The sequence below is a fragment of the Anolis carolinensis genome, chromosome 4, assembly GCF_035594765.1.
Source record: "Anolis carolinensis isolate JA03-04 chromosome 4, rAnoCar3.1.pri, whole genome shotgun sequence".
Taxonomy (NCBI): domain Eukaryota; kingdom Metazoa; phylum Chordata; class Lepidosauria; order Squamata; family Dactyloidae; genus Anolis; species Anolis carolinensis.
The window spans coordinates 210,316,537-210,335,176 of NC_085844.1; the positions used below are offsets into that span (position 1 = coordinate 210,316,537).

An 18,640-nucleotide genomic window follows, 5' to 3' on the forward strand; every position below is an offset into this window, starting at 1 on the left:
GCTGCACTGGCTACCGATTGAGTACCGGATTACTTTCAAGATACTGGTACTAACTTTCAAGGCCTTACATGGTCTGGGGCCAGCGTACCTGAGGGCCCGCTTATCCCCCTACCAACCCCAGAGATTACTTCGGTCCGAAGACCAAAATTTGCTTGAAGTCCCTAACATACGGACTTATCATTTGTCTTCTACTAGGCAGAGAGCCTTCTCGATTGTAGCCCCTCAGTTATGGAATGCCTTGCCAGTTGAAACTCGAACTATCTGAGACATACTTGCCTTTTGGAAAGCCTGCAAAACCTTTCTCCTCCGACAGGCTTTCGATGGGTGAAAAACTTGGGGCTATGTTTGTTTTTATTGTTGTTTTTATTGTTATTTTAAAACTAATTGTATTGTTTTAATCTATTTCTGTAAACTGCTCCGAGCCAAACTGGGAGTAGCGGTATACAAGTCTAATAAATAAACTAACTAACTAAATAAATAAATAAAATGTTATTGGAAAGGCCACCCAATTTTCTTTTTAATATTTGACAATGTAAATAGCGTGCGACATGTTGGCTAACAGAAAGAAACACCCCATCGTTTTTACTTCTGGTTATTTTTATTAGATTTTTTGCATCAACTTCAGTAAACAAAGGCTGATAAAAAATGCATCCAGAAAGCAGGCCACGCTAGAACATGTTTCAGTAATGGAACAACTACTAACAACATTTACAGCCAGGGAAAATACCTAGATGATAGTGAACATAGTTGATTTGCCATAATAAAAATGTGACGCTATCAGATGCCAGGCACACTAGGATGGACTATCTTTATTTACATTATCATGGACGTACGAAGAAGTAATGGGTCTTTCTCCACAAACTCTACAATGTAAGTTTTATGGTGTTGAAATAATAGTTTAGCACATACCCTTCAACAGAAAACAATAAATTTTTAAAAATAAAACATTATTTTCCCAAGGTGAAGAAGAGGGTTTATATCCACAATAAACCAAGGTTGTTTATTGGTAGTCACAATGCTTCCTATCAGCATCATTACTGGTCTAGTAAACCTGGAGGTGAACTGTTCTGATTATTTGGACACGTTGTGAATCACTTTCAGCAAAGCCTGGCACGATCATTTAGATATGCCAACTCATGTGTCATAAAGTAAGACATTTAGAAAAAAAGTAAAAAGAATAATAGCATATTAACTGCACACAGTTAGCAGAACATTATAGAAAAATGCACATTTTAAGAAAGAATAAACAGTCCCAGTAAGGACTGCAATTCCTTGGGACTGCAAATGTACTTATTATTTATTTATTAGCGACATTTATATCCCGCCCTTCTCACCCTGAAGGGGACTCAGGGCGGCTTAAAATATACTTCAAATATAACTCAAGAGTCAAGGGACTCTTCACTAATATGGCATTACTGGAAACTATTTTTGATACAGTGAGATGGAAAGGCTACAGCTGTGGAAGTTTTTTCAAGGCACTGATAGACAGTATATGTATAGTGAATTTTCAGACACACAATGCGGAGATGTAAACACATGGTGCGATTGCATTTATGACCTGCAGTTCCAAACACATCCTTTAATTATTTCTGAAAAGTAGATGATTCGAGGACAGGTATATTAATTGCATGCATAGAAATAAACACAACAAGATTTAGGACAGTTTGAATTCACTAGAAAATAATGCAGTTCAAGTTTGAGTTTAATAAAAAAAATCTATTTGTAGAACTGGCTCTCAGTCCTGTTTTAATATTTTAAAAAGGCACTTAGAGGTAAAGAAGTAACTAAGAAATAGCAGAGGACATTTGGAAAAGCAAATGTGATTTCTCCAAGCTTAGGAGCCAGGGATGAAAGACGACAAGGCCAACATAATGTCATTACTCTGATGCCACTTACATAAAATAATGGCATGTGTGCGTATGTGTATGTTTCTGTGTCTCCAATTCCAATAACAGTGGGTGTGGACATAGCCCCATCTGTCAATATGGATACTCCATCCCCACCCTTGGTTTGCAACCCACAGCTTAGTTATCAGCACTGTTCACCAGGCCAGGGTGAGGTCTGCAAAGGGCACAGTCATTTCATAGAAATGTCCTACTGAAAGCTAATCAGAAGCCAACCTGAAGCCATTTCTATCCTGGCATTGACCATGTCTTTGCTCTGGCATTAACTTTTTTCAAGTTAGTGTATGTATGTGTGTGAAGTGAATCTATTTCTTTCATTGACTGAGAAAAGTAACTGCCAGAACAGAACAGATTACATCTCACCTGTCTCATTGCCTAAAATCAGGCAAGAAAAGACAGCATAGGATAGACAGGCAAAAGAAATGCACAGAAAAATAGAATTATTCAAAATAGAGGTCCCTCTGCTTCTGGCCTGGGCATGTACCATAACATGGGGGGGGGGGGGGGAACACGGCTTACACTGGCCCTTATCTATGTAGAAAAGGATCGGCATCATTTGAAAGCATATGGGGAAGCTGAATCTTGTAGATTAGAACTCTGCAAAATGGATGGGCCTTTGCTAATTTGAAAGGTCAGAATAGAGTAATAGGGGAGGCAGGGACTGAAGCAAAGCTTAGGATGGTATTATTGGATAATTTGTAGAAAGTGCTCAGAAGCTGCTGATTTTGTCAATATCTTGCTGTTTTTACTTTTAGGAAAGCTTGGTTTCATTTGAAAGCTACTAGAGGAGATAATCTGTTTCTTAGGGCAAATTCTGGACACTAGAATAGAAAAGCAAGGTAAATACTTTTGAAATTTAACAATGTAATGTTTACCCCAATCTTATTTAAAATGGGCCCCTTTGTTCTCCTGATTTTCCTCCAAAATTAAAATTTCAAATCCATATATTTTCAAGTGGAAAACTGATTGAACTTCCAGCAGAAATCAAAGTCTTCATTTTAATATATAACCATACTGCTAATGACTTTTTAACAATAACAGCCCTCTTACTCACAGATTTTATCCAGCTGTTTCTGAGCCTTTTTCATCAGCAAATTTCAACTATTTATGTAATATAGAAAAGTCCACTTCCTGAATAAACTAAGTCATGTTTCAGTGATTCAGGTACACAGTAATATCTTTGGCATACCACAAACTCAGTCTCGGTATAAGAAGTTGTGGACACCAAATATTCCTCTCGTTGAAACAGGGTGAATTGATCACAAGACTGTGGCCAGCTTCTGTGGTTTGAAATATATTACTGAGAGTCTAGATATCTGATGGAGGTTGAGCTACAGAATCAGATAATGTGTACACAGGGCCGGCCGGAGATATTTTTTGATGTGAAGCGGGGGTGCTGAAAAGCGCCCCCGCCACCGGCGCCCTGGCCCCGCCCAGCGTGGGAGGCGCAACGTGGGAGGCGGGGCCAGGGCACGCTGGGCGGGGGAGCGGCGTCAGAGCTGGCCCCGCCTCCCACGCTACCCCCGCTCGCCCGTCTGGCCTTTTCTAGCAGGCCAGACGGGCCAGGGTGCACTGGGCGGGAGGCGGGGCACCGTCAGGGCGGTGCCCCGCCTCCCGCCCAGCCTGACGGCGCCCCCCCGGGCCTGCGCCCGAGGCGGCGGCGTCAGGTGCCTCAATAGTGGGGCCGGCCCTGTGTGTACAACCAAAGTCACGGTGTCTTTATGTCTGGAAAGAGGGAAAGAATAGACTGCATGCAGTTGGGAGCTTTTGTGTCTCTAAACACACAGACACGCACACACACGGATATACACAAGCATACTTGGGTGTTCATTGCACTTCAAATTAAGGCCCTTCTATAGCAAACTTTCCCTGAGGTCTCATATGCTTAGATTTTAATGGAACAGGTGCATGGACTGCAGTATTTGTTAGGAAACTAGTATGGTTTGCTGAAATATTCTTTTAGATGGCCTGCTCCCATTTGAAACATAGCACTGGACCAGAAGAAGACAGAACAGAGGTCCCCACTCTGAACATGTTATCCTATCAGAGAAATGACAGGGTTTTTTTTACAGGTCTCAAGGATGTATCTCCCATAGAAATTAATGGAAAGATCCTCCTGATTGTAATGTATTAGGACTGCACCATAAATGACTTCCTTCTGGCCAGCTGCATTGATTCAATCAGGTTATTTTCCCACTAGGAACATTTTAGTATAAATAAATAGAAACACTACAAAGCACAGATGCTAACTGTAAACTCACTCTTGAGGTATTTCAAGCATACAGTGTAATTTCTACAGTTTTACCCACAACGCACCTGGAGCAGTAATAGCTTGACATGATAATAGTATAACCATCCTAGATGAAATGCCCTGCAGTAGCTCTAGCTTCTATTCTTTGTGCAGGCCAGAGGGCTCACCGGAGACCCCTTATATTGCCTCCTTTCTCAAAAAATAGAATGTGCCAAAGAAATTAACATATTCCAAGAAGTAGACTTGTTTAGGACTACAGGCTTGTTTCTAGCAAATTTACTTTCAGGCTAATTAATTATATCTAGTTTGCTTTGGACGTTGCAGACTCTGAATAGAAGCCAGATGGGGCATTTTGTTTGTTGAAAAAGATTTGCTTCTCCATAAATTATCAGCCAAGAGGAGCCCATTTCGAAATGGTTTGAGTTTGGGTATGATGTGCCCAAGTGAATATATATATATATATATATATTGTTGAAATATGCATGCAAATATGGTTCACCCACAAAACATACCTACAGTCATACTGAGTACTGTATATACAGATGTTTGTGCAGCCGCACCATATGCAACTGTGTGCCAAAACATGCACACATGTACTTGAATGTAGAGATACAGGCACGGTTCACTCACACACATGTGCAAAGTCTTATTTCAAAGAAATTTTAGTTTCAGGTGCTGCCACTGCCTTCAGCAATGCCTTGTTAAGCTTGTCCTACTTGCTCACTTCAGATTTCATGGTCTTAATTTTTTAGAATGCAAATGACGCAAATTCTCAGGCTAACTATACGTCCCCTTTTCTCTGTCAGTTGGTTAACACCGCTAATTAAAAATGGATTACAGTTGTTAAGCTGAGCAAGCAAGCGCCTTTTGCAGGTTCCGCCAGGAAGCCTTCCAATCCCTGGGATGAAAGCAATGTTATGCAGTGACAGTTCTAGAGCATGTCTCTTGTGTTACGGATTGCACAGCAAAGAACCATACTGAAGACCATGCCAAAGATCTAAAAGAGAAGAAACAAACAGTTAAAATAGCTGCTCAGAAATGGATGCAATTTTTGTTCTGTATGTCTGCCATACCTACCATCTTGATAACCACATTTGTGCAACAAAATTAAAGCTGCACTTCACAATCAAAGATGGGAATCATGCAGGCTACAGGATGCTTTGAGTTATTAGTCTACTTTGGTCACCTTTATCTTAGTTCTTCCCCCTGTCCCAGGGAGGATTAATCCTCCATGGCAATTATATGGAGGGACTTGAAGGTTCTTGGTCTGGAAAAATGATTCCCAGTCCCCTAGAACTTTCTTAACCATGCACTAAAGTCTTAATTCAGATGTCTGCCAGATTATTTTGGCTGATGCACAACATTCTACTTGGATTCTGCTCCTCTCTGTTACAAGTCTGTCCTGCAGCCTGTGTCTTCAGCCATCGAGGCATTGCATAATGTGTAATATGAAGCAAGACACAAGGGATATAATTTTTATGGGGGAAGGAATTATATGTTCAGGCATCTGACCTTGGGATGGTCCAACTTAAATGTACAATTACATATATGTAATCAGTGAACATGCACATGCTTCTAATACAAATGGCTTCCTGAAAGAAGAAACAGAACTGCAGCCATAATGTGTCAAGAGAGTGAAGCCCCTTGCCCAGCTGTTGCTGAAAGTATCAGGTTGCAAGGAAAATATTCCCCACCATTCCAAAACTGTTAGTTGAGCCCCATAGCCTACTTCCCCAGCTAGAGGGAAGTAACATCTTCCACAAAGGCATGGCTTACTGTGTATGTTCTGTGTTCATCATTATGGGAAGCATTTTGCTAATTCGCAAAAATACATTTCTTCATTACAAATATGTGACCTGAGACCTGATTTTCAACAGATTTTCAACAAGGAGTGAATTGAGATTTTAACATACAGATAGTTACAGTCACTCGTTATGCCTTTTCAGTAGTGTCCTCCCATGTGAAAGTCTTAGAAAGCTGTGGGGTTTCTCAATAAACAAAATAGGAACAATAACAACGATGACACTGTGATCATCAGTACTATTACAGGTCAAGTATCCCTTATCTGAAATGCTTGGGACCAGAAGCTTTTTTGATTTGTTTGGATTTTTGAATACCTGTATTTGCATATACATAAATAATTAGATACCTTGATGATGGGAACCAAGTCTAACTCAAAATTTACTTATGTTTCATATACAATTTATACACATTGCCTGAAGGTAAGTTCATATAATATTTTTTTTAATTTTTGAGCATGATGAACCACCAGAAAGCAAAGCTATTACTATCTTAGCCACCCCTGTGGACAATTTCAGATCTTGCAGTATTCCAGATTTTGGAATCAGGATAAGGGATGCTCAACCTATACTATCATCAGACAATGGCTTACTGTGATTCCAGCAATTCCAATCCCAACAATGCCAAGCAAATGAAGCTTTGAGTCGATGAGAGCCTCAATTTCAACCAGACAGTTCTGTTAAAGAAATAAGGACAATATAGTAAGTTCTGAACAGTCATTTCTATTTCTCCTAAGCATCAGTCTTTACAAACACTTCAGCTTGTGACAATCATGAAGAAAAAAAAATCAATTCTGTGTAGCTCTTTTGCATTTTCTTACACACCAGGCCTGGCTCTCTAAACATTCTTATCCCCAAAGCTATTGCTTCAGTGAAAATACAGCCTTTGGCTATGCTCAGACTGTGTGGTGGGATCCAATTGAAAGAGGTTAAGATCTTCTGGGGAGGCCCTGCTCTCAGTCCTGCCTGCTTTGCAGGTGAGGCTGGTGGGGACAAGAGACAGGGACTTCTCAGTGGTGTCCCTTCAGCTCTGGAACTCCCTCACCAGTGAAATTAGATTAGTACCCTCCCTCCTGGACTTCAGAAAGAATGGAAAGACATGGCTATGGGACCAAACCTTCGGGCAGTAAAGCAATGCAGTTCAAGAATTGAATAGGAAATATGTGCAATTGACAATTGGAAAGGCTTTGGATTATGATACTGGATTATGTGATTGTAATGTTAATATTAAGATGTTTTAACTCTATTTTAATTATCTAAATGTTTGTTTATGTTTTATGTTAATATGATTTTAATGGTTTTAATTTATAGATTGTTGTGGATACCATGCTTTGGTGTAGTATGTATATTGGCATTGAATCTTGCCATTATTTGATGTACACCGCTTTGAGTCCCCCATGGGTGAGAAAAGAAGTACAGTATATAAATGCAGCAAATAAATAATAAAGATGTGGGGCCCACCTAGTACATACCCCCATCATCACACTGCCTTGAAGTTCTGTGGCTCCTTATGTTGGTACAATTATCCAAAATTTATGGAATCTATATCCAAACACGCCTGAATTCTCTACCCAACAAATCTGAGTATCCAAGTTTCAGTTTCTCATCACTAACTAGAGTTGCTGGGAGCTGCCCTACAAAAACATCTGTAAAGTCATAGCATTCCTATGTTTAATTTTAAACAAAAATAATGCAATGTGTGTTCAGCGCTGGTCTTTTCATCATTTCTTCTGTGAGATTTAAATAAAAATCTCTTGGCTACCAAACAAATTTGTATCATCCAGGTAATTCTGTTCTATTCATAGTATTATTTTTTTTTGCAGCTGACTTGAACAAGAAAGACAATTGTGGATGGCTAGGGCTCTGCATTAGCCCACCAAGAGATCTCGGAGGGATGATATGAATGATGGGATGCCACTGAATTTCACTTAAGATCATATTAGACTAAGGATTCACAGAGTATGAAAGTGCCATAAATGTTTGGGCTTCCATACTGTATTAAGTCCTAGGTTGATTACACAAAAATGAACCATCAACATGACACACAAAATGTTATACTTTATACACAAATTATACACAGGCTAGGTGTATAAGGTATATATGACACAATTCCTTGTTTAAAACATAAATAGCAGTGGTGGACAAAACTGCACTATTTGAATTCAAGTTTTTCCTTCTATGTTGCAGTCTTCATGAAACCCATAAACCACCAACTAGATTGAATGCCCTCACCCTATTAATCAGGTTGTAGAGAAATTTGCTGGATGTACGAAGCATCCATTTCTGGTTGGCAGAAAAAAATGATGCTTAAAAGTCATTCCTCTTGGCAACACCTCAATGACATCTCAAATAACTAATGGCAAGAAGAAGAAAAATTGTGCCAAGTGGCCCTTGTCCAAACCATATTATCTGGCTGTATATGCCTACCTCCTACCAGTTTCTCTAACTCACATTGCTTATCCCATTCCACAGCTATTTTCTGCTACAGCATCAGAGTTACATGTCTGTTTTAGAGGCACTTACTTTGGGAAGTTCAATATCTTTTGGACAAGTAGGTTTCACTAGAAGAACTTCAGTGCTTTTCCCACAGCATTGAAGCTGCAAAGAAAAAAAAGAAAAAGAAAGCAAACTCTTAAAGTTACTACTTTCAAATGCATGTCAAAATACTGTCCCTTGATAACAAAGAAAAACCACACACACAACAGTACAAAGTATAAATGTAAACGCTAAAGGCACCTGTCTAAAATCAAAGATCAGAGGAGGTAGATACCAGATATACTTAAACTAACCACAAGTTTCAGGAAAGAGAAGATGAAAATCTCTGTGGCTGTAAAAGTCAAGAAGATTGCTATCTGGAACAATGAGATTACAACCCTCTTCGCTCTCAGCATGGCATTGGGAGTGATAGGAGTTGTAATTCTGCATGACTGGAAGGAATCAGGTTAGGTTGCAGTGGTTCTCAACCTGTGGGTCCCTAGATGTTTTGACCTTCAACTCCCAGAAATCTTAACAGCTGGTAATCTGGTTGGGATTTCTGGGAGTTGTAGGCCAAAACACCTGGGGACTCACAGGTTGTGAACCACTGCTCTAGGGAGTAGTATTATCCAAAGCACTAAAATATATGAGAAATGACTTAAGCAACACCAAATCATAGGATTTGCTGTCTATTCTAGACTGCCTGCATTTTAAAATAGGAGAGATCATAACATTTTGGAAAATTAATATTTTGAAAACTAATGTTTCTACACCAAAGAGCTGCATTTGCAAATGGTTACTCACTGCTTTGTGCATCTGGATAAGTGATTGGTTCTTCCCTGGATCAATGATATATTCTTCATAAGCTTCGTCATAGATAGCCTGGACCTCTTCGATAGCCTGTGGGAAATCAGATACACCTTAATAAGATAACAATACAAGGAGGGCAGGGAACCTGTGGAGGTTCTGTAGTATGCAGCTTCTTTACTTTCAGTATGCTTTCAGACTATGATGGCTAGGATTGACTGCACTTGTAGTTCTACAATGTGGGAAGGATGTGCTCCAGAATAAACTATCACGTCAGAATAAACTAACAGAAAAGAAGGCAAAGGAACAGAAAAGACTACAGTTCCAGCAGGAGAGGACCAAAACTTTAGCTGTAGACTTGCAGCTTTAAAAAGGTGACAGCCCAAATGAGCCCAAGTGGTTTTTTTGGAACACAGTCTGAAACATTAAGTGCAAAAGGAGGAAGTGGACAGGATTTAGCTCAAAACCTGGATTAGGATTTGTTAATAGCATGCTCACCACAGAGCAGACCTGAGGAGTCCCCATCCAGTCGAGAAACTTCTCTGTCAAGCTCTGTCCCATCTCCCAGTAGGAAGAAGTTCTTACCTCCATTCACCAACTGATATGAGATATGGGTTTTTCCCCATAAATACTTTTAAAAGACTTAATTTATCAGCATCCTCCTGAATAAATAAAAAGTTTTGTTTCAGGTTTTAGTTCTCAACAGATATGAAGAAGCTTCCCCAACTACTTGTCATGAGGTCAGGTCTGATATTCCCTCATTTACTCTCACCACTGCTGTTCCTTCCCTATATATTTCCTTAATTGTGTTTATGGATGTTTCCCCTAGTCCCAATTTCTTCATTACTTCCCATAAGAATTCTCAGTTTATTGTGTCGAAAGCTTTATATACATCTAATTTCAGTACTGCTAGTTTTTCATTTTGTCTATGTCCCAATATGCTTACAATATTGTGACCAAAATATGCATATATGATATGTGGTATGAATGGAAGAATGAGTGAGTTAGTAAATTTGAAGACACCAGTCTGCAAACCATTAACTACTTGCTCAGGAATTGTAATTAAAACCTGCTGAGACCTGAAATAGTTGACCTGCCTGGCAAACTGTGATAAGAACTGCGACTGATAAGAGAAATGTTTACATCTGTTAACATCTGTCAACATTTGCTGACTTGATGAACTTTTGGGGCAGAGCTGCTTGTGTTTGCTAACACCAATCAAGAGGAATCAACATCTGGCCCAGGAAACTGAGGATATTCCAGGATGGAAGACGTCTATCACTCATTTACAACTTTGGGGCAACATCATCAGCAAAATATTGCTATATAAGTGACCTTATGACAGTCCAGAAGGTGTGACAGACAGCGACGCTGTTCACCCGCCATGCTCAATGGAGATGGTATACTTGGGAGTGGCAGATCTGCTATGGGAAAGCAGGATTCTGTTCACTTTTTGGGGCCTCTTTTTCTCATGGGAAGAGAAAAGAGTGCGTTTTGAAGTCATGGTCTTTTTGAAGTTTTGGCGTTTTGGAACTATGTCTTGGCAGGCAGCAGTGGAAGCTGGGTCTGGCCTAAGCAGGTGCTTCTCCAAGGAGGGAGAAAGAATATGGTAATATTTGTGTGCATGAAGATGGATGCATGTTGTGTGTGAATGATGAATGAAAATGTAACCCTCCCCCTTGTTTGTTTCTTAGCCAATGTAACTGTAGGTTGTTTGTGAATCTAATGTAGTTGCATAGAATCTGTATGTTTGTATGTCTAAATGTTGTTCTTTGTTGTTCTGTAAAAGTTCTGCTATACCTCTCAGACTGAAACTGCAATAAAAAAAACCTATGCTTTAAAGTTATTGAAAAGTTATTCATAACAATATTCCTGATTGGGTGTCTTCTACTACTACTGTGCTGCTTCTGAGCAAACCTACATTCCGTAATAACCCAATTTTTGCCCCTTCCACTTTTATTTTTGACTCTGTCCAGAACTGGAATGTTCCCTGAGATCTTTGTCACTTAGGAATCAGTACTTGGACTGAAGAAGGTTCTTTACCACTGATGTAGAGGAATGTAAAATGGGGACATGTAGGCAAAATCTGGAAGATTTCTGCAATTCTGGATTTGGCGAAATACGATACTTAGCACACATTACAAATGGGGCGTCTGTGTAGGAAAAGGAAATCTCTTTCCACCCTGGGGTTTTAAGATCACCAGGCTATCTTCACAAAATAAAAACCAAACCTGACAGCAAATCTGCTTTTGGCATCAAACAAAAGAGACTGACAAAAGTGGTTAAATTCACACTTTGAGGCTCGAATCCTTCTAGAGCAGGCATGGGCAAATTTTAGCCCTCCAGATGTTTTGGACTTCAACTCCCACAATTCCTAACAGTTGAAGTCCGAAACACCTGGCAGACCAAGGTTTGCCCATGCCTGTTCTAGAATGCTTCTCTCTGACAAACATCTCACTTACCGTTTTCTTGCCAAGGAAAGCAAAAACTCCTGCAGTGACTTCAGCAGCAAAAATAACCAGTAAACACGTGAAGAACTATTTCAAAAATAAATAAATAAAAGGACAGAGAATAAAAGTTTTAGTTTGTCTCGCGTATCTAATGTTCCCCTAAATATGGTTATAAACACATTAAGCAGTTCAAAGTAAAGGAGGCAAAGGACAGTTCCAGTTTAAAGTCAAGGATAGTACAAATAATTAATGTTGTGATTCATACAATTGAGAAATAGGAGCCAAACAATATAAAAGTCTGAATCTGTTTGAGCATATCATTGCAGTTTTCAATAGATATACTAGACATGTACTTTCAGTTGCTTGCAATCTTGAATAGCTGCTTTTTGTGGAATTTTTTTTGTAATTTTTTGTGGAAATTTTGTTTTTGTAAAATATCAGATAAAATAACTGGATTTCAAGAAACCATAATGGTTTTCTTTTCATGTATTTTGCTTTTGTGCAAACAAACCCCAAATTACCAAAAATGCCAAATGGTCTCATAATCTTCTCCATAAGAAAGAAAGAAAAAACCCTTTTGATCTCTTATATAAGAGAACAAAATAACTAAAGATTTACAATTACTTTTGAACCTTTAACATTTGAATTTCCTACTATGTTCAAAACAGGAATTTTAGTTTCAAGGTGGTTCACTCACCAGGATATTAAAATGTGACTAGAAAGCGTGGTTAGTAAAATAACACCGACAAATCTTGGTTTGGAAATAATGGAAACTCTGGTTTAAAAAAAGAACAGAACTGAAGGGTCAAAACTGAAGTGTGAAGAGAGGAAGAAAAGGGAGAAGTACAAGTTCAGCAGCCAGAATTCCAAAATACTGTACTCCCAAATTGTTCCTATGACTGTCTGTGGTAGATACACTTTTACTTCCTGATGGTTCAATCTACTTGTTTTTTCTGCATGCACAAAATTATTACATTATTTATGCACATAGCCTAAGCATTACCTTCTACACAAAATTATTTAAAATTTTGTGTAGAAGGTAACGCTTAGGCTATACACGTAAGGTGTATATGAAATATAAATGAATTTCATGCTTAGATTTGAGTTCCAGCTTCAATATATCTTATTTTATAGATGCAAGTATTCTAAAATCCCCCAGAAACATATACTCAGAAATATGGGCTAATTCTGGCATCAGAAATGATTTTTTTAAATGACAATATTATTTCTGGGGGGAAAACCCCACAATATTCCATTTAGGTGTATTACTCACTGCTCCAAGTAGACATTGAGATTCCCGTGCAGCTCCACAGCACCCAAAAAATCCTACTGTCATCATCAAGGCACCTGCTCCCACCAGCACATAGAGTCCTGCAGAAAAGAACCAAGTTATAGAGTCAAAATGAAAGAGTGTAGCATACTATACAGTTATTTTCCAGGCTTTGAGGCCCCATCTATGCTGATATATAATGCAGTTTGAGAAAGCAGGTTTACTGCAATGAACTGCATTATATGGCAGTGTAGACTCATATACAAGCAGTCCCCAAGTTATGAACAAGATAGGTTCTGTAGGTTTGTTCTTAAGTTGAATTTGTTTGTAAATCGGAACAGGTACATTATTTAAGTGTAACTCCAACTACACGTGCGCGCGCACACACATACACACACACTTTGGATAGCATATGGAAGGGTTAACACCCCCGTGGTGTTTGTTTTCTGTGTCCCTATTCACAAGATTTTACCTCACTTTCTGTGATAATTGAATTTTGAAAAATTTGGCTTATTGTGGAAACAAGGGTTGGTGATAATGCTTCCGTGGAGACCCTTTTTCCCAATGATAACTCTTCCAGCTTTGAGTTTCCCTTTTGAGGGGTAGTTTTCTCCCACTTCCTGTTGTCTCATTTATGTTCTTATCTCTGAGTCATTGTAAGTCAGATGTTTGTAACCTGTGGACTGTCTGTAATGCAGTTCAATGTAGTTAAACTGCATTATGAAACTGCATATGGCAGTGTAGATGTGGCTATTCATCCCCACAACAGACTAGTCCATATAAATCCCTTTTGTTAATAGCTAGATTAGAACTAAATTTCACATGAAATCCAAGTTCTTAAGGAAACCAGTAATAGCAACTATACTCTTGTACATATAAACATAGTTAGGAAGAGGGGAAATGATGCCTAGCCTGTTCCTTCTATAGGCTTGCTTAGGTATGGAAACATGCTCTTGTCAATGATGTGCACTAGGTCAAGATCTTTCACAATCAAGCTGAGGATACATTCTACATTGATCATTTAATGCAGTTTAAAGCTAGCTAGCTTCAAATTGTGGCAGATATATCGTGCAGGAAAGAAAGCCGTTAATGTACATTCAGCACTCTGTGGTTTATGTAATCACCATCTACACCTCACATTTCAGGATTTCCTATGTAATCATCTGTATAGAGAAACTCCTTTCTTCAATATTGGTTTGAAACTGACCTAAATGGTCTGCATAGATGTATCCTTAGTCCTGAGGCAGTAGTCCTACAGAAAGGCTATCTATTGGTCTTTTACAGAGACTAGTTAGGGGATAGGTTTGCAAATACTGCACTTTGAGGCACAGGGAGATTTCCTTACAGGTCAATGGACATTTGAGATGCAAGACTATGCTACTGTGGATTAGACAGCAAGAATTCTGATGCTTTATGAGAGAGAAATCTCAGCTCTAAGTGCCAAGAATGGGTCAGGGAGAACCTTGGAAGATGATCCAGTACCGTGTCATATACCACCATGGATCCAAATTAAGGCCTCTTGAGAACAAGCACTAGTATTACCAGAATGTTGGCTCTGCTCCCAGGAAGTCACTATGAGAAACAGGCAGCTCTGGAGGTGGGACTACTGTTCCTCCCCATCTCCAGCCCTCCCCAAAATATTGCTCTCAACCAGTCTGTGGATTGGCTGAAGTATAGCGGGGACCCTTTGCACTCCTGTCCTTAACAGTAAAACTGGACATTTGAAAACTAGTCTCAGTTTTAAGGTCCAAATTGTCCTTAAAAAGTTTCATGGCCTATGAAAAGTTGCCTCCTGCTGTTCTAAATGAAGCCATAAAAAGGATTGCTCTGCATCAAATACCAAACATAAATGGATAATTCCATAGTATTTACCTCTGTAATTCTTTTCCCAGGCAAGGAGGTACTAGTAGTTTCATGCCTGTTCAGTAACAAAGATTTAACTACATTTTGACAAAATATATTTTCACTCCTTTTGTTGTGCAACTATTACTAAAGTTTCTTTTTTAATTAATGGTGGTCATGATGAATGGCATTGGAGAAAAATCATACATTTCAAATTTTGGTTTGAACTTCCCATTTTATTGTAACATAAGGAAACTGCCAAAGAAATAGTGCATTAAAATATTATAGTAAATATTATGATGCAGATTGGAAATAAAAATACATTAAAATTAGTTACAATACAACTAGAAGTCAAACAAAACTCATCAAAACGGTATATATGAAAAGTAGTCTTAAACATTCTGCAATATATTTATTCCTCAATTAGTTTTCATAATAATTCAGATACACAATGACTGGTCTCAGGGCGCTTAAAGATAGCTTGAAAATGCATTAAAAATAAGGGGAGTAAAAGATCATAGGACATGACAGTAAGTCCATGTGCAGACCTGTCAGTCCTGGTAAATGGTCCCTTGCCGTCCTGACACTTTCGTTTGTAGTGGATTTTAGAAATCCGCAGGATGTACGAGGGGGTGGGAGGGGAGAGAGGACACAGACGGATGGACTGATGGATGTGGGATGGAAGGACACATCAGGCGGAAGTTTACCTTATTTTTTTATTGACGCTCCGAGATGTGCTGGAATGGTTGCAGAGAGTTTTGATGGCAGTTGCTTTCCTATTGTGCTTCTATTTAGCCACATGTGTGTCCATAGCTCCATTTATCCATAGCCCTGATCAGCTGTTTTGGGATTTTAAAATGTGGACATGCACTGGAGGAGTCCACACCAACATGTAGGAATGAAGTCACATGTTTTCCTTGACTGCAGGGATATACAGTCATGCGAATATGCACATTTTTCAATCCGGATCAGCACACATTTTCCTTAAACATCATTTACCCATCCCCCTTTATCCCGGTTTCTTGTGCATTTTAGGGCCTGTGTAGAAGAGCCCTTAGTGAGTATACAGGTGTCTCACTCTCCCCAATTGTTCTTATTTGTCAGGGACAGTCCCAATTAATTTTTCTCATCCCACTATTTCAACTGCTTTTCAAATGTTCCAGCTTTTCTCTCTTCCTCCCACTTTCTCCTTTGTTTTCAACTTATTTCAACTGCTGAAAATTGAGTTTAAAGTAAAAAAAAAGTTGCTTGCACACATTTAACTCAGGGAGGGAAGAAAGGAGGGGTGAAACTTACCCTTTCCAGTAGACTCAGGCAAAAAACCCCAAAAAACAAAACTGCAGACACCTTTCTTAGCTTATGTGTTATTTTTCATTAATAGTTTTCATCATCTTTTCAAAATGTTTATTATTAAAGACACAGGTAGAATAATGTCAATTTCAATAATTATTTCGTAGTACAAACAACTTAATTTTCTTAACATTACTGATTCCGCATTTATCTTCCACAAGTGTTCTAACAGTATTACTCCCCTCACTCCCCCCCCCACCCTCTGACAGCAGTATTTTTCTTCATTCTAATTTTATTTTAATTGATCAATTGTGGAGAGAGTGTGGTTCAGTTCTTTGTATTTTCTTTTCTTTTTACTCTGTCTATCAATGTTACCCATTTCAGATCCCACTCCTTCTTCATTTGACCTGATGTATATTTAGTTTAGAGCCTCGGTGGCGAAGTGTGTTAAAGCACTGAGCTGCTGAACTTGCAGACCGAAAGGTCCCAGGTTCAAGTCCCGGGAGCGGAGTGAGCACTCACTGTTGCTTCAGCTTCTGCCAACTTAGCAGTTCGAAAACATGCCAATGTGAGTAGATCAATAGGTACCGCTCAGGCGGGAAGGTAACGGCGCTCCATGCAGTTATGCCGGCCACATGACCTTGGAGGTGTCTACGGACAACACCAGCTCTTCAGCTTAGAAATGGAGATGAGCACCAACCCCCAGAGTCAGACATGACTGGACTTAACGTCAGGGAAAACCTTCTTTGGAGGCTTTTAAGCAGAGGCTGGATGGCCATCTGTCGGGGGTGCTTTGAATGCGATTTCCTGCTTCTTAGCAGGGGGTTGGACTGGATGGCCCATGAGGTCTCTTCCAACTCTACTATTCTATGATTCTATGATTTTATGATTTACCTTACCTTATATTTAGTTCTCCTTTCAAGAATGTAATCCTGAAGCATAAAATCTGCTAAATATTTGAAACATTTTATAAATCCTCACTTCATATGTTCTTTCCAACCCAACACCACAGTTGCTTGGGCGGCGACTGTCATATATTTTATAATTTTGGCCTAATGTTTAATGTTGTCCTTCTCTCTACTTTCTGAGTGAAAAATTCTTTTTTATTCAGCTCCAATTTAGGGCACAAATAGTTTTCATCATCAAAGTGACACAGTAATGTGGGTTGGCCATATGTGTTTGTTTTCATCTGTCACATGTTTGAATGTTTGTTGTATCTCCCTTGCCAAAGATTGACAAAGAATGGCATAAGAGGCCAAAACAACAAGATTTAAATTTAATTGTAAACTTCAAGACATTTCTAAATAAAAAGTTCCTATTACAGCTGGACCACCGGTTTATGTATTAACAGATTTAATCATCCATGGCTTGAAAATATTTTAATCCAAAAAGCAAATCTTGATTTTGCTGTTTTATATAAGGGGGAATTTATATCAAACTACTGTATATAATGGGACTTGAGCATCCATATATATTAGTATCTAGGAGAGTTCCACAACCGAACCCCAGCGAATACCAATGGCCCACTGTATCTTGCTGCTAGTCATGCTCAATGGGATTCTGAAGACATACAGCAGAAGGGTAGATCCTGCCAGTTGAAAGGTTAACTGCTGTCTGGACATGACCTTTGGCATGATGAAATGCAAAGCCAAGGCTGTTCCACAAGAGGGCAGAACAGACCCATGAATCACCACAACATGAACGCCTGTGAAGACTTTACTTTCATGCGTTTTTATATGGGAACATTTTTCATTTCTTCCGTGTTAAAAACTATCAGAAGAAACAAAGAAAGAGAAAAAGAAAAGAAAGACTAAAGCAGCTGCCATAAATCACCCAATTTCTGTTCCTTTAAAATGTACACAGGAAAGCACATGGAATAGATGTACCTGTCCGTAACTGTCTTATACAGAATCTGTCTCATTGGTTCATCTTCCCTGAGTTATAACTGCTTTTTAAATTTTCAAGAGGCAGTAAGATCTTTGCCAGCCATATTCCTCTTCCTACATGGGCTTTGCATTCAAATTTCTAAAAGCTTATGCTTTACTACTGGCTGAGCTAGACATGTCTTACAATAGAAACCTTTCCATTTTTACATCACGTTTGGCTAGTTATTCATTCAATAAGCCCATCCATGGCAAACCAGGATCCCAAGTACTGTTCAACTCCTATTCTGTGATCTTAATTTATTAGCTGAAACTTGCAGAAGGCAGACAATATAGGGGCCTTCTACACATGCCTAAAAACCCAGAAGTAACTGAGATAAAAAGGGGTGGGGTGGGTGGCAAAACAACATTTAGTGAAAGTGCGGGCAGCATCGAGTTAAAAGTTGAAAAGCACGTGTTAAAAAGATGCATGTAAAACCCAGTTCTGCCCCAAAAATGCACACCTTCACATGACTGTATATCTCTGCAGTCATGCAAAACACGTGATTTCTTTCCCTTCCCCTCCCTTCCGTCCCTGCCCCCCGAAAGAGCTGATCAGGCTCTAAAAACGAAGCAATGGAAACACAGGTGGCTAAAGGGAAGCACAATGGGAAAAAATTAGAACTCTCT

At 39.2% G+C, this 18,640-nt stretch overlaps 1 protein-coding gene across 1 annotated transcript in view; it reads right to left on the reverse strand.

Annotated features, from left to right (window-relative positions):
- Positions 1-3,774: 3,774 nt before the first annotated feature.
- Positions 3,775-18,640, reverse strand: part of tspan2 (tetraspanin 2) — a 75,718-nt gene continuing 60,852 nt past the window's right edge. The window contains exons 3-8 of the mRNA XM_008109867.3: positions 12,960-13,057; positions 11,699-11,773; positions 9,234-9,329; positions 8,478-8,552; positions 6,548-6,631; positions 3,775-5,152 (exon numbers count right to left, since the gene is read on the reverse strand). Coding sequence (XP_008108074.1) covers positions 5,087-5,152; positions 6,548-6,631; positions 8,478-8,552; positions 9,234-9,329; positions 11,699-11,773; positions 12,960-13,057 — 494 coding nt within the window. The 3' untranslated portion in view covers positions 3,775-5,086. The remainder of the gene's footprint in view (positions 5,153-6,547; positions 6,632-8,477; positions 8,553-9,233; positions 9,330-11,698; positions 11,774-12,959; positions 13,058-18,640) is intronic.